This window comes from Cyrtonyx montezumae, unplaced genomic scaffold (genome assembly GCF_038088225.1).
Source record: "Cyrtonyx montezumae isolate F1298 unplaced genomic scaffold, pur_monq_1.0 scaffold_4, whole genome shotgun sequence".
NCBI classification, from domain to species: Eukaryota; Metazoa; Chordata; class Aves; order Galliformes; family Odontophoridae; genus Cyrtonyx; species Cyrtonyx montezumae.
In genome coordinates, this window is record NW_027072045.1 from 6607812 (window position 1) to 6625160 (window position 17349).

The following is a 17349-nucleotide window of genomic DNA, read 5'->3' on the forward strand; positions in this document are numbered from 1 at the left end:
GATTCTTTTACCAACAGCTAGGAGTTTGTATCTCTAAGAGATTGCAAGTTCGCCCTGCTTTGCTATGGTTGATTGGTTGCAGCTATATATATCTAGAAATAGATGCATTTGTTGTATTTGAAGATATAAAAGCATAGAATCTGTAGGATATGATGATACAGAATAGGGCACTTTTTGAGGTGACTGTGGTGAGGCATTGGCAAGTTTTTCATGCAGTGTTTGTTGCCACCTCGATATCTGATTCTGTGTACTGCTCACTGATTCATGAGAAATGTATTTGTGCTGCTAAGATTGGTAGGTACAGGGGAGGGAGATGTGTTGCCTGAAAACCAGGATAAGGATTTCTGGGAAAACTGTTTCCAAGGGACAGTCTAGAATTTGTGACAACACATTTTCTCTGTAAATTCCAGTATGGCATAGTGTAGCAACACAGAGGGAGCACTTCTTTTCAACATGTTCTAATTTCACAGGTGAGTATTCAGGTAGGTTAGTCTCCAATTTGATGGATAAATGGCAGCTATGGGATTTGCAGAGAAAATAGATGGGGACTCCAGATCAAGTGAACATTTATAGTAGTTCTTTCTGATTGTTCATTTGACTAGCTGAAGTATTTTCCTGTATCTTCCATAAAAGAGAAAAAAAAATATTATTATGACAAGAAGATGTGGGAGAATAGTGTGTCTGCAAAATCTCTTTTCATATCAGTACTTTTGATCAATGGAAAAAAAATCAGAGAAAGTCTCACATCAGGAAAATAATATTTGGATAGAGCTCTAGCATCCTAATAACAACTGGTACAAACTTATTACAGAATTTCTTAGTGCTATATTAATGGAATAGATTATCAGATTATACAGCCATATCCAAATGTTAGTAGAAACTCACATAGTTAAAGATGAGCTAAATAACTCACAAGTTTATTTCTGAACTGATGTTACGTACCTCCTTGTAAGCAAAATGCAGATCACAGATTCCTAATTGTCATGCAATACTTTTGCTGGGAACTAAATTAGACTTGCTTCCTAAGAAATTCCTCTCCATTCAATGCAGTTTTCATTGTACCTTGCTACAAACCACCATAACCCTACAGGAATAAATAACTGGACCTTGCTGGCTGACTGCACCAGACATGAATCATTGACTCCACAGTAGATGGAAAGGGATGGGCTTGTTTGTGGGTAGAAGGAATTAAAGCCCAGGGCCAAAATCTCTGCAGGAAGTCCTAAAAATAGCCAAAACTAGGAAGAAGCATGGAGTAAGCTTTATCTTTTTAGTGTCAAATCACTTAGTAAAATTCAGTTTTGGGAAAAAATCTGAATCAACCACAACTATGGTTTTCCCACTTCTCTAAAGATCCAGCATACTGCCCAAGCTCAGGACTACAGTGTCACACATCATGCCTAGTAGGCCAGCATTTCAGCATATTGTTTTAGTTATATCAGCCATCAGTAATTAATCATGTAAAGAATATGGAAGTTGTATATGTGAAGAGGGGGATGAAAGATAACCTAGTATTCCTTGCAAAATCGCTCTTCAATGCTGGATTCCCTTTTAAAGTACTCTATTCTCCCTCCAGTCCTAAGTATTTCACACTCCTATTTCATCTGTCTTTGCACTAGCATAGTGCAGACGACTAACACAATGCAATTGGGTCTAGAAAACACGACCTTGACCAGCTTGGAGGAACTAGGATTATTTTGATACAGAAACAGGTGATTGAGGAGAAAAAATAAAAATATAAAGGGGCTGGAGAGAAGAGGAAAGGAAGGAAATAATCTTCTTCATGCTCATTTTAGGCATTATAAGAAGAAATAGGCTTAAACTGTAGCAGAGGAAATTTAGGTTAACCATTAAGAAAAAATTTCTAACAGCACAGCAATGTATGAGAAAATAATTCCTAGGCAAGAAGCACAAACTCCATTTCTGTAGGCTTCCATGAACAGGTTAGTCAAACATCTGCCAAGAATTGTTTACATGCAGCTGATGCTGCCTTGAAGAGGGAAGATGGGACTAAATGATCTCTAAAAGTCCTTTCCAGCTTTTTTTTTTTTTTTTTTTATGATTCTGTAATCAACATTGAAAGAATCTTGGCAACACTCCTACTGAAAATAATGGCAGTTTGCAGAGTGTTCTGTAATGGCATTCCAGATCTCCTCTGGTGCTAACCAAAGTGGAAATATGCCTTGGTGGAAAGTGGGACCTGGAGTTCTAGCTATTGCTGGAAGAAAGGGTGGTCATTTATACAAAGTTGTTTTTGTCACACTCGTACCATCTTGCACCATCAAGTGCTACACAAAAGCAGAGGAAATTTGATGCTACTTTCAGAGTATTCTTCAGATTCTGCACCGAACTGAAGCTGATAGATAGCTGATAATGTTTCTCAGGTGAATGAGAAACTGATTTTAGCGTACAGTTTTGACATAAATTAGAATTTTCAACATTATAAATATTCTGCTCAGCAAACACTACTAAATCATCAGAAAACTGTAAATAAAGGATATATTTTAAATTCATAAAGCAAAGCAGAACTCACCTGCATCTCTCTAGAAAAAGCCTTCAATATAACTCAGGGAGGCAGCACACTGTGCTGCCAGCCATGTTTTACTGTTTTCTAAACAAAAGAAACATTTTCATTCTCTCCCTATATAAATGCAAATGCAATTACTCAAAGGATATTCCTTCATTAGACAGAATTACTTAATAATTTCAATATCCAGAAACTGCAAATCTGAAATTCACATACACACTTTGCACTTTATGGACAATTTTCTTCTGCTGTTTTTCCAGAAAAAGATGCAGTCTTCTCTTGAATGCAATGTGTTATACTCTAATAGTTTGTAGTGCAACTTGTTATGCTTTTTGCATATTGAAACATTTTCAAGTAGCCAAAATCTCCCAACAAAACCCTCCTTTTACTCACAGTTGCAATATGCTATCTAAGAGTCTTTATCTACTTTCCCTGCTGATGACTAATCGGTATTTCTCTACTGTGGACAAAGATTCCTGCATGAGTATATTTAACAGGAATCATTTATTTACAGGAAGAATAATGAATTCATCTGCACTTCCTCCCAAAAAAGCAAAAAACCACACAAAACAGAGTACCTTTCATTCTGAGATACTGATCGGAAAATGCATCAAAAATACGGAGGAAGAGTTCTTAACTTCCCTCCTTGACTCAGAATTTCCTGCTGCGGCAATGCAGGAATCTGAAAATTAATGGATGATGTTAAGCATAAGCCATACTATGAATTATTATTTACAAGCTTTTCTATTACATTTGCAACAATGAATCTGAGAACATCTCAAATGGTAATTCATTTGCTCCCACTGCCACATCCTCACAAACAGCATCTCTGTTTTACAGAAAGCACAGAGAACCATCATCCATCCCCAAACACATGAGGAACCAGTAAGAGCACAAGGACTAGCATCTGCTTTAAATGTGTGTTCCAGCAGTTGCAAATCCCAACAGACCATGTAAGTAGTGGGTCCTTAAATGAGAAGGGAAAGGGACAAGAATATAGACCTGAAGCAGTTGTATACCTGAAAAAATGCAGTGGATGATTCTAGCAGGACAAGTCTGAACACTAAATATGTTGTTATGAATATCATGGTGGTATACCATTCTCATAGGATAAGCACGTGGAGGTGACCTTTTTGATCACCAATTTACCCCCAAAAAATCAGAGCATACTGCCTTACTAGATTTGCCCTGCAGCAAGGTAGTAGATATTTTAACTCCCACTTTCAGTCAGACGCAAGAGAAAATATTAAGACTATGTATCACTGAATCCTAAATTAAAAGTAATAAATACATTTAAAAATAGCATGAATTAAGCACAGAATGGGTGAAAATGGTAGATACATTTTCATCCTAAACTTCCCACAAGAATGTTGCATTGAGTCACTCTCAACCCTAAATATAGTTTGCAATTCTAATTTCCTTTGTAAGCATTCATTTACACCCTAGCATGTTTCAAATGCTTAAAACAACTTTATTGAAATGACAGACTTAAAATGACAAGGTTGGTCTTTTTCTGCTGCTGTTCATATTCCTGCTCTGTGCTTAGCAATTTGGAAAAACTCACCCAAAATTAGCATTTTGGAGACACAAGAATTTTAGAAAGTCTTAATATAAAAAGGAATTCTTCTAGAAGTCCTTCAATATTCAGGTGCTAGTTGGAAGTTTCTCCCTTTTGGATAGACTGCATGTCATATTTCTATGTTAATTACTATTCAGCCACTTCCTAGCTCACCATCTTCTTCAGCATGAACAATAAATCTATTTTGGTACACGACTTGTGTCTCAAATTCAAAAGTATTTACTGAAACCCAAAATCCATCCCTGCTTTTCCTTATTTTTATTTTTCATGTATTCAACTGATCTTTGGATTTTACATATTTATTCATTCATGTAGGAAACACAATTTTTCAGCCATTGGCCTATATATATTGTATGGATCTGCTAACTCCATATAATTGAGGCTATCCTAACCGCTTTTACCACAGATATTTGTCTTTTTTGCTATGCTTTGCAAGGAAGATTAGAGAAATAGTCATCCAGAACTATTTTTTTTTTTTTCAACGTGGGGTAACTGCAGGCAGGAATAGCTCTGACACTGGTGAAGCCCGTATACTGCTACAAGATGTAGAGCAGTTCTGCAGTCAGATATGATCCACCAGACTGTGGGAGTTCTCAGAGAACTGTTAGGCTCAAACTAATTCTAAAAAGCAGTGTCTGGCGAGTTTTATGTTGTTGCCACTGCTTCGTGTTCTGCAAAGATCTAGTCATTTGAATGCATTGTTTATCTAGCTGTATGCATAGGCACAGCACTACACCCAGGTGATAAAAAGTAAAAGCAGGAGTCAGTCTTAGCCTTGGTACAGGCAATGCTGACTTGGACCCACTATGTCCAGTAAGATGTGAGCTGACACAGACTTCTCTGAACTATACTTCCTATAGCTCTGTTTCATAACTGTTGAACTGAGAGCTATCTGAAGCACAAAAATAAGTTGAGATGCAACCATAAGGGAAGATGTCCTAACAAGCATCACTTCTATAGCAGTTGTGAGCTCATTAACCCCAACCTTCATCTCTCAGCTATCTGTGGGTGGTTTGTATTAATATCTTTGCCGTACTCAAACCAGCTCTTTTAGAGGACATTTCTAGTGATTTTCATAGTGAAGGAACAACCAGAAATGTTGCCAGTGATAAGGGAGTTCACTGATACAATCTCACTCTTATTACAAGAATATTCCATTAAGATGCATTTTCTCAGTTCACTCTTCAATTTTACTAATAACAAGTTTTGAACTTTATGCCTTTTCCTTTTCCTTACAATACAGTAATTGAATATACAGAGCACAAAGTGTGGATCTTCTCCCATCCTTCATCTTAAAAGTGTTTTACTTAATGATAGCTATATTAATTCAGTTGTGTCCACAGTCTTTAAAACTAACTTCCTACAGTAGCTGCATAATATTGATTGAAAGAATCAAATGATTCTGTCTATTGAGCAGCTCCAAAATTTAAGAGCTGCTTTTAAGTGGGAACTTTCCTTATCATGCTTTTAAACTGCTAAGAAAAGAAAGCCCTGACATCCTTCTGTCAACATTTTCCAGAACCACAAATTGCTCACGCATTAAAAATTGACTTGGAATGGCATAAAAAGGCTGTGAAGAAAATGTATTCTTGAAGTCTGGGCCTGCAGAGCCATTGTAATTTCAGAAAATGCCATAGAGCCTAAAAAGACAGCAGAAACAAGGACTGAATTTAACTACAGATGATAACTCAATTTATTTTCTCTGTAATTTAGTAACTCAATAAGTCTTTAATAGTTTCATAAATAAACAGGTGGATGGCATCAAATGCTACAGAATGATAAATTTCATTTGTCTCTATTTCTGGTATAAAGCAACGTGAAATCATATAGACAGTAGAAGCATCTTAGCCCAAAAGCATGATAAAATAAATGTGGGAAGGTAGATTATAAGTAATTGCATTGTCCCAGTGATGAATGAAAGTTTCCATGATGGTATGACTAAGAATCAAGGAAGGTCTCCACATAACTATTTCCAGTGGTGAATTTAGAACAGATTTGTCTTTTGTTGATAAAGAGGTGTTTCTTTGCAAAGAGTTTGAAGTTAGAGAAAGGAGAAATAGGTAATGGGATGCCTGTTGAAAGATTTAAATCACATATAACTTTATACTTGAAAGGTTTATGGTACTAATTTATCTGTAAGCCATCTGTTCCACCTACTATATGTTGACAGGATATAAAAGCAGACCACCAGTTTCCAACAGGAAGGACACATATCATTCAGTGTGCTACCTGAACAGAGATTTGTTCACATTACCTCATTTTCAAACTCAGCTAGAGCTAGGCATCTGTCAGATCCTCAAAGTTCAGCAAAAGAAAGTCATCTGCTTGCATGTAGAGAGGAATGTTGACAAATAAGACCCTCAGTTTAGGTGAAGCTGCACATTCATACGGGCTGAATGCAGAAAACAAAGATCCTATTACTGCATCCTTTCTATGTGAGAAACACTGGGTCTTTAAACCAACACCAAGAGTATTAAAACATATCACTGCTGAATGGCACTCTCTGACTACCAAATGTTTATATTTGTGTGAAATAAACAATACTTGTGAAAGTTTCCTGTGTTTTTGTTTTTTCTTAAAAAGAAATTACATTAAAAATGACAAATACTGTATAACCTCCCTCAGCAATATCTCAAATTGAGAACTCCGCATGTTTTTCAACTACCTTTATACTTTTTCTGCTGTTGTTGTTTTCTTTGTTGACATTTGTACAGTTCACGTCAAAAGAAGAAATGCAATCTACAATCTTTTTCAGTTTTGGAAAACTTAAATCTTTCAGAGTGCCCAAGGATTTGCCTGGAAGACAATCAAACACCTAACTTCTTCCTACATATGAATTACTTCTCTTTATACAGCCTACCAATTTCAGTGTAATTCTGTAAACCCTGTTAATCCTGTGGCCTTCTGCATGACCGAACAGGCATGAATCTCACAGGAAAGAAAATATACTAGCGTTTATACCTTTCATCCAAATGAGAAGTTATAATTTGATGGCTAGATATTTCAAAAGTAATCAAACTTTCTGCCTATTCAGTGATTAAAGGAAGATTAATATTTCTGCTTCTCTGAATGATTAAGCTGATGAATCTACACTAACACTATGTATAGGACTCGCCTACTCATAATATACAGTGCTCATTTTACAAATAGGTTCTGAAAGAAATACCATGCACTCAGAAATAAAACCCAAAACACCACAACCAGTAACACAAATATAGGATCTCATGGGATGCATTAAGGGATAGCAGTTCCCCAACTTTCCACGCAAAGCCCACAGCAGGATCCTAAGGCTGTCCACGCCATGTGACAATGAAGGGAGTACAGAAAATAGGCAATTTAGGGAGAGGGTGAGAGAGGTCTACCAAGGAAGGTGCAGTTCAGACAGATAACGGAACAAGGGTTAGAAACAGACAAGTTTCATGCATTGGCATTATGGCAATCTGAGCCCTAGCTGTGTAAGAATGTAAGAAAACAAGGGCTGGTATTGTGGATGTTTAATAATCTGTCAAACAGTGACATATAAATTGAGAAACATAAATGCTGTTTATTTCATATTAAAAGTTGTCTAGATTCAAGAAAAAAGAATCATTTATTGATCAGTTAGCTACATGATACTTGGCAGGAAAGAGTAATTAAAGACTGGTAAATGAAAAACGTACAAAATTCATCCATGTATCATCAAAGATTGTGCCGGATCAGTCTGACCACTTTCAACAAAACGTTAACTGATTTGCAAGATAAAAACATGGTTAAGGTTATTCTATCTAGATCTGTGAAAGGTATTTCATACTGGGGGATATCAATGGACATAAAAATGATAGGAATGATATAGGAATAATGGAGAGCAGACAATTACATGAAGGGGAGAAAAAAGTAGCTATAACAAAGGAAACAGATGAAGGTATAGAATGGCAACAAGAATCAGTCTTTTGGCCAGTCTTGTTTAATATTTTCATTAAAGATTTTGGCATAAAAATAAGGGCATGCTGCTGAAATTCAATCATGATAAACACTGGTATGTATCATCAATACAGAGAAGGAGTAGAATATAAAAGAGATTGTTGTGTGACCTCAAGTGTTCAAGGAATATAAATGTACTCATATTCTTCTGTGCTAAATTCAGAGTTTTATCTTGGAGCAAGAAGAAACTTATACATGAGAAGTTCATTGTTTGAGGAAGAAAAAAGGGCTGGAATGTAAGCTGGACACAGAACGACCAAGTTGGAAAAGGTTTTGTTGTTAAAACAAGGAAACAAGCAACAAAAAAGGAGTACAGCAAGGAAATGTAACTGCCATTAAGCAAGGCCATATGGGGCTTCAAATGGCACTCGGTACAACCTTTCTACAAAAGGTAAAAAAAAAAAAAAAAGCAGAACTAAAGCTAAATCTAGGACAGTGCTACTTTGATGCTCAGAAGACAGAAGATCATGTTTCAAGTAGACCTTATTTGCCTTTCCCTTGCAAAATAAAGGCGGAAAAAAAATGTATGGTTGCTGTGCTAAAATATATGGCTGATACATGTCAGGTTGAAAACAAGAACTTTAAATAGAAGACCTCTTCCACAGAATAAACAAGGATAATTATCCCTGACTACATTTAAGGTGGAAAATGGAAGTATTCAAAAACTACCATTGTGATCAACAGAGTGACCTTCCAATTTAAGTAGTGTAAACAGAAAATAAAGTAACCCTTCCAAACTGATAAAAGAGTTTACATATCATTGACCTTGCAAGGTCTGTATTACTGGCTATATTCTGACATTTAATCATATTCATCTCCAAACTCCTTCCAGCTGATGGCCAGCTCATATGTTTGCTTGAAGGATGATGATTCTTTCACAGCAGCAGCTTAGGATCATGAGTAACCACCACTGTCTCTGTATTTTTCATGATGAGTGGGGAGGGAAAATTGGCAAATCTGAACATGACCAGAAAATGACTCATCCAGTGCCATAAACAATTGAGGAGACGTACACAGCTATGCTTATAATTCACAGAATCAGAACTTTTACAGCAGATATTATTTCAGTTCCCATTTAGCATTTCAAGGAGCAAAAGGTGACAAAGGAAAAAAATAGCATTTCTAATACTCCGAAAGAACTGTGATAATATTTGTTTTAACAACAAGTAACTACTACACAAATAAATGTTTATAATATTCAACAGTTTTTAACTAATGTCTCATTTTACTGAATCCCTCAAGGGCAGGAAATCCAGTGGTAAAGTTGTAAAACAATCATCTTAGCCTCCTTTGTTCTCTGTCTCTCCTCCCCCCCCCCCCTCTTTCTTTTTTCCCTAATATCCATATAGTATGCAGCTTTTATTGGCCAATCAATAAGTTACTTCTGCCAAGATTTGTGGAAGACACATTGCTAACATCATACAGTATGTTCTTCATTTTAAATTGTTTACATCCCCTCTCAAATAAATACTTCAGAAATAAAAAGGAATCAAGATCCTATGTCTAGAATGATGCAAAAAGTAATTCATAACAGATCCACCTAAAATTCTTAACGATATGTCCAGACAAAAAAATCAATACTCACTTCATACTTCATCACTCACAAAGCATACTATGCTAAGAACATTAGCAAAAAAGGTGATGTCTTTACTCTACAGGTTGCAAATAATTGCTCTGGGGTTTGAGCTTGGGTGTGAAGCTGTCTGGTTGGCCACTGGGTCTTATTATCTACTTTGTTTTTGCTATTGCCATAAATATTTTTTAAGTAATAATCAGGACCATCTGCTACTTACCACTGTGTTCTTTTCACAGTGTCAGTACTATAAACACAGTCTGCTCCCTCATTTGATGCAGTGCAGAAGAACAAAATTAACCAGAAAATAGTCATGCCAAAAATAGGCATAACTATTTAAAAGAAAGCAACAACAACTGCAAAATGATCTTCAGAATAGATGACTTCAGGTTCCACTGAGTCTTAAAAGGACATTTTGCCAAGGATCTCCAGGTACTTCTTTTGAGACCAGATCACTTGACAAACTTACATATCCATCTAAAAATTGAAATTACTCTTCAACATATCAATTAGTCTTAATTATAGTTATTAATCTCTTAGAATTTTGATTTTCTCACACATTTCAATTCTGTTTTTTGTCCATTTCACTGGCAACATACCATTTGCTAAGGCAGAGTCTCTCAATTTAATAACCAAAATTTATTTCTGTATGAAAGATATTACAGAAAGATTTAACTCAATCTTCAGTTTAGATTACATGATGAAGGTAAAGAAAAAATAAATTAAGTTTCATAAGGTAAACATTCAAAAAATAATCCACCTTATCTGCAGAATAAGATGAACACAATCGTATACCCACAAGCTATGCTATGTGAGTTGCACTCCACGGCAGTACCATTCCTTTAGGGTAGATCTATAGTTTTTGCGGGGGACGGAGTGCTTCTTTTGTTCCCCTCCCGCTGGAATGGTGAATTATATTGCAATAGAAACCCTGCTTAGTTTTTGGTCCGGATAAAGTGCCTGACTCACCAAGTCCTGAATTTTAACACAAGTTCTAGGCATTCATGGTGATGTGCGGTAATACACAGTTTGGCTCATTCCCAGTTGCATATTATCACTTCAGAGAAGTTAAATAGAAATGATTTTTTTTTTCCTTTCAGTATTTCATAGGAGAAGTCTTGTTATCCCGTTTTAATTTTTCCCCCTCCTCTCGTGGGTGGTATGATGAATTCAGTTTTACTCAATACTTTTAATAAAGCTTTCCCTATTTGCCTATCACTTTATTCTATCTAAATAGTATCATTAGATTATAAATATGAAATCATCATTTTTAAAAAGAAAATCCATCAATAACACATAGAAAATAAGCTGAAAATCTGTCTCCAAAACTAAAGAATGAGGGATGACACAGTCTATAGAGGCAGTCTGGTATAGAACAAAGAACAGAATGATGCAGAAAAACGTGTACATGTGTAGGGTGCTCTGATAACACTTTGATGGAGCTAATAAATAGGCTGAGGAAAAAGAAAAAGCAGAACCATGCTTTGTTTTATTTAGACATGTCCTTTCAAAATTTCTCTTTCTAGCAATACTATGTTTCAGAGTCTAAATAACCAACCACTTATGAATATATTTCTTTTTCTTCCTATCTCTACTTTTCTTCTCCCAGTGTCTATTATCATAATCTTTTACATACAAGATCACTATATACATATACACACACACCAAAAATAGAAGAAAAAAGCAAGTCCTACTTCTCAATAAGGGAACCAAAGATTAAAACCCTTTCTAGACGAACTCTCCTCTAGGTTAAGCTCTTCTCCTTGTTGACTTTTATTTGTAGTTACCGGTTCAAATGTGTCTATAAAATGCTATGTGCAATATTCTCAGAGCTATCTAACTTAGAAAAAAAGGAGCTCAGGGGAGACTTTATTACTCTCTAAGGCTACCTCAAAGAAGGTTGTTTTGAGTCAGGGTTCAGTCTTTTTCCCCCAGCAACAAGCAATAGGACAAGAAGAAATGGCCTCAAGCTGACTCAGAAGAAGTACAGGTTGGATATTAGGAAAAATTTCTTTACTGAAAGGATTATGAAGTCATTGTCCTCAACGATATGTTTAACAGATACACAGACATAATACTTATGGATATGGTTTACTGGTAGACTTGATAGTGCTGGGTTTGATGGTCTTATGAATCTATGATTCTAGAAATCTACAAAAACTATTACATATAGCTTTGTTTCCAAGGCTCAGAACAATTGATTACTATAATTACTTTATAACAATTATAAGTTATTTCATACCATAAGGGACATATTAATGTAAATATGCATTAGAATTTTGAATTTTAATCAGGGAAAATTAGAAATAGTACTAAAAAGCCCCTGTTACTGAAAAGCCCATGCAGAGCTAATTGTCTTGCAGAACAATTAATAAGTCATTATTTGTTAAGATGTTGAGTACAGGGAAGGCAGATGGCATGGTAATTTTATTGATTCTGCAATCCTACTGTGGTGTGCCGATTGGGTAGGATTGAACACCACAGTCAGAGCAGACAGAAGTTCTGTTTAGATTCATAGATACCACAGAACAATTTTCAGACAGAACTGTTGGAGAGACCTGGTGAACATAAAAACTTGCTCGAGTATTTCTATTTGTAGCAATAGAATGTTGCACAAAGTTTTCTAGGATGCACATTCCACAACCTACACTGCAAAATTACTTCCAATGATGTTGCTCTATTAATTAACACATTTTATTTAGATTTTAATTCACAGGTGTTAATGTCTAAAGTTAGAATCATCTCATTTAGTCATTTAGACACAACTTTAAGAACATTTGCCTTACTATCTAAGTAGAAAAACACTTTTACTGGATGCCCTGTCACTTCTACCAGCTAGGTAAATTTTGCTGTGTGACAGTAACATATCAACATGTAAATAACTCACAAATTACAAATTGCATCCCTTGATTCTGTTTTTTTTTGTTTGTTTGTTTTGAAGTGCTCTAGTTTAAGGTTTCTCCTCGTGCATTAGCACTTTTACTATCCTTCCCCAAGAAGGATACAAACATTTATCATAGAGTTCTATAAACTTTTGTACAGTACCTTGATACCTCAAAGTGTGGGATTTAGCTGGCTTTAATAATAATGATGACATGATCACAGTTCTTTTAGCAGAATTTATCACACTACCAGGCTATTCTTTCTGCATTGCCCAATATATCACCAGAGTTGTATTAAGACCTTGAAGGAGCTATTCTTGGTTTTTCCACTGCCAGTAATTCACTGGCACCTTTTTCTGCAATAAGCAATTTATATACTATGCTCTTGTTCCTCCTGTATTTTTGTCTTGTCTGTTTTGTTCAAAACTCTTTGAGATGCATAATTTAGTTCTTTCTACAGGTCTGGTTGCAGATGCTCTCATTATTAGATCTCTTGACATTAAGTAGTGTTTGAGCACTTTAAATTGTGTTGTCAGAAACTAAACCAAGAACAGATGATCCCTACCTTCTAGCATGTCACAAAAGCTGCAGGACACGTTCATTGCAAATGGTTGCTTTTTCAGAAACATGCTTACATTGATGTATGTGTAGTATACACAGGGATTATATAAATAATCCATATTTTCACCAACCTCTGAATTTTGATCTGATTGCTCAGGTGCAATGTAACTAATGAGACAATAGAAAAATTAGTATACTCATTCTATCATTTTAGCCACAGTAGACGCTTTTTCATCACTGCTAGCATTCCTTAATGTTTTATACTGATTATTCTAAATTATAACTTAGTAATTTCTACTTTAATCCAAGCAAAATTTTATTTAAAACCAGTTCTTCATCCAGATAAAAGTAACGAAATTATTAGGGTCCTCTCAAAGCGTACACCTAAAAATATATAAGATCTTTTGCACCACATCTAACCTCATACAATGGCAACATTTATTGACTTCCCAAATTTTTAGGATGTTTAACTGTGGAAAAAAAAAATTGTTTCATCATCATCATCATCAAAAGAAAATTGCAACTTACAGTGAATAATGTTTCAAATAATTCATTTCTCATTATTTCATCTGAACCTACAAACTCAACAAGGCCAATCTCCATGAAATCTGTCTTGGACTTAAAATTAATGCTAAATATTTTAATTGCATCAATCTAGTTGTGTTTTGTATGCTCACAGTATTTATACTAGAACCAAACAACGTCATAAGCCTCTTTCTGTGAAGTTCTGAACATTTTGTGCAGGATGTAGAGAACACTCAGGCTTCTAATGGGACATATGGTCCCTCCTAGATAAGTTTTTGCCATGCATAGCCTTTGGCCAAAGCCCACCATCTGTAGTTTCAAGTTTTTTTCCAGCTGCTGATAAAGGTGAAGTATAGAACATATGCTGTAGGAACAAGTAACCTTTACATTGGATTTTTTTTTTTTTGCAACATTCTGGGAGACTATTTAAGCACAGTATTTACTAATATAAAATGGGGAAGCAAGTAAAACCCACTTTTGAGCTTAGTAGGATGTTAAAGACATATGAATAAAGTCCTATTAACTCCAGTACAGAATAGCTTAGTTATCGATTTTAAGGAAAATGCAATGCACAGCAACACAGGTAGCCTCTCTCTGTATTTCAGACATATGCACACAAGAAATAAATCTCACAATCTCTCATTTTGAGCTGAATCTTTGACATATCATTTAAACAAGTGTTTGACACGTTGTCCATTTTGTCCTAGAATGATCCCAATAAGCTTGAAAATAGTTACATGCAAGTAATAGAGGATTCTAAAATTACTTGGCAAGACATAATTGCTGACCATATTACTTACATCCACCTAAATATCATTGTTTTAACCTAGCTTAGGTCATAAGGGAAAACAACTGCACAGCAAACATATGTCTGCTGTAAAGAACTTCCACATCATTTCAAATGACTTGGCACAGTTCTCAGCATCTGCTCCCTGAAAGTCCAGGAAAGGAGCAGCAGGTAGTGCTGCAGGATAGGAATGAAATGAATTAGTGGAGTTACAGGGATGCCAACAAACTTGCATAATAGCTTCTGTCCAGACTATATATGGTTACATACAGTGAAAGCAGTCCATGAGTACCAAAATTCATTACATTTAGGAAAAATGACTATGGCAATAAAGTCTGATATAATCTAATGCTTGAATCAGCATGGCTCCACACCTCAAGCAATCCTATTTGCATTTGACCCAGAACAAAGTGGGAATTGCAGAAGGGACTAAAAAATGTCGGGTGTTTCTAAATAATAAAGTGTCATAATAAGTAACAGAGGAAAAGGATTTAAAATATCTGCTGCAGAGCTGATGGAAGTAATAAAATAGAGGAAAACAATGTATTTTTAAAAGAGGTACATTCTTCCATGTTGAGAAACTGAAAATGACATCTGTTGTATTGTTGAACTCAACTAAAGGTTTGAAATGCCTGTTTGCTCTGTTTTTCACATGCAGCAAAGACCAGGAATTAGTCTTTAAAAGACTCAAATAGTAAATAGAAACCGAAGAACTAACTAGTTAAGCACATTTTACTGCAGAACAGTGCACAGGTAAAGTAAAAACATACAACGGTAGCAGAAAACATTTTAAGCTCCTGCTCAATGATGAATTTTAATTTCTTTCATAATGTTGTTCAGTGTAAGACCATAAACACCTTTGTTTTGTTTTCATTTCCTTAAAACACAAACAGGGAATACTTTAAGTATCCTTCCTCGTTCACTGCTGTTTTTGGAGCACTTACACTTATATACTTTTTCCAGGCAATGCATTTGACAAAGTATCAGTAACATTTTTGTTTCCCTGGCATGCACACAGATACAAGCCATAAACTGCATTTTAACAACAAAGTCCTCATCTCAGAGCTCAGGAAGAAAACAAACAAACAAGCAAACACAACCAACCAAACAAAACAGAGTGCCATGAGGCACAAAGGAGAAGAAAGCTGAGCTTACTTCAAAGAGAAGTAACTAGCACTTGCCCTCATCATTATTACTCAGTATTTTTAATCTCTTAAATGGATTTTAAAATTTAAGATGATATCTTTTTCGGCTCTTAATAATAGAAGTTAGCCTTGAAGCATATTTCCTGGCTTAGAGGAACATTTTAGGCCCATACCATGCAACATACTATTCAATGCAAAGGTGTTTACTTTGGCAAACCCTCCAATGAATTCTGAAATAGTAAAATGCTCATTTGTGCAGTGCCAGACTACCATCCAAACTTGGTTATCATTTCCATTTTGTATCTCGTCATTACATGCAGTTTTTAAAGGATCTAAAAGTTGTGGGTAGGTACCTCTGGCTTAAGAGCTATTTTATAAGAACAGTGGCTGTAATAGTGTTGTACAACAGTCTAACAGAGATCAGATGAGATAGATCACCATGATAAATACTTCCAGGTAATGCAAATGCTACCTTAAAATGAGCAAGAATCATTTGCAGAGTGGACACCTTCCTCATGAAGCTGGCAGATTCAATCACAAAATCCCAGAAGTCATTCAGCATGCATTCTGGTAAATGTTAACATTTTAATTGAATCCTGAACAGCATAGCATTAGCATTTATTTCTGTTGGTGCAAAGAAACAGCGCGCTAAATGTGAACACAAAGTGAGAATACTCACTGATGTTCCCTTTACAGAATCACTTACAGCAAATGAACTGAAGTTATAGAAGTGGTCACACAAGGAAAATGTTCTGTCCTGTAAAAAACCAATGTGCACACATACTATTTCAGGAAGTGCTGAAGCATGCTATTGCACACCAGCCTGGTTTGCCCACTGGGCTTTTTGTATGAGACACCATATCAAATTCTAGATGAAAATTCCTCATTAAACACTGAGGCTGAACTAAACACCTTGACTGAATAACTCCCTGCATCCATATGCTGTGCAATATTTTGCACATGTGCAACTGTCCACGCAAACTGCGTTGCACAAGGATGGACATAATGCCCACCAGCACAAGCCTTACCTGACTGACCCGGGGGTGGGACTCCTGATGATCCTCTTGGCAGACATAAAAATACTGTGAGGACGGCAGCTTTGTTTCCTGAACACGGCTCGACGGCGATTGGTTTGGGAGCACCCTGGAAAAGGAAGAAACTCATGTAAGAGTTGATAGAGATTTCTGCTATATTTTTATTTGCATGTCTTTATTTTAAGGTTCACAGTAATAGTATGAAGGTATTTTTTTTTCCCCAATTAGCTCTTTGTTTTTAAGCAGATTGTCCTACTCATATTAATTGACTGAAAAATGGGCTTTAACAGCCCACACTGCAAATCTAATCAAACTGAAAAAATGAAATGATCATAAAGACGGCAAAATTGTTCTCTTCATTTTATACCTCACTAAATCTAGCAATTTCAGCTTCTTAAGCTTAGAAAATGGCAAAACATTTTTGGTACACACAATAGTATCTGAGAATACAAAAAGTTCCCATATTGCAAGTATGAAAAGTACCTGTCTGAAAGAACTGTGCTTTAAAGAGCCAGCTATTGCCCAGCATTCCCAATGTCAAAATCATATATAAACATTTTTTCTCTTGTTTAATATGTTTAGAGAATTTCCCAGACCAGTAGGTCTGTCTTCTCTGAATCTGTCCTAGTAAACAAATGGTTTCCTTGAGGTGTGTCTTTCCTGATTTATTTATTTATTACAATAAATATAAAACAGGTGCAGTGATACTTAGTAAGATAAACCCAGAAATTCCCTTCAAAAGTTGGTTGCTCGATTATTACCTTACTTTGTCTCAA

General features: G+C 35.7%; 1 protein-coding gene across 1 annotated transcript in view; it reads right to left on the bottom strand.

Annotated features, from left to right (window-relative positions):
• ATRNL1 (attractin like 1) overlaps positions 1-17349 on the bottom strand; it is a 412107-nt gene that overhangs the window by 32827 nt on the left and 361931 nt on the right. Inside the window, exon 28 of the mRNA XM_065746006.1 lies at positions 16568-16682. Coding sequence (XP_065602078.1) covers positions 16568-16682 — 115 coding nt within the window. The remainder of the gene's footprint in view (positions 1-16567; positions 16683-17349) is intronic.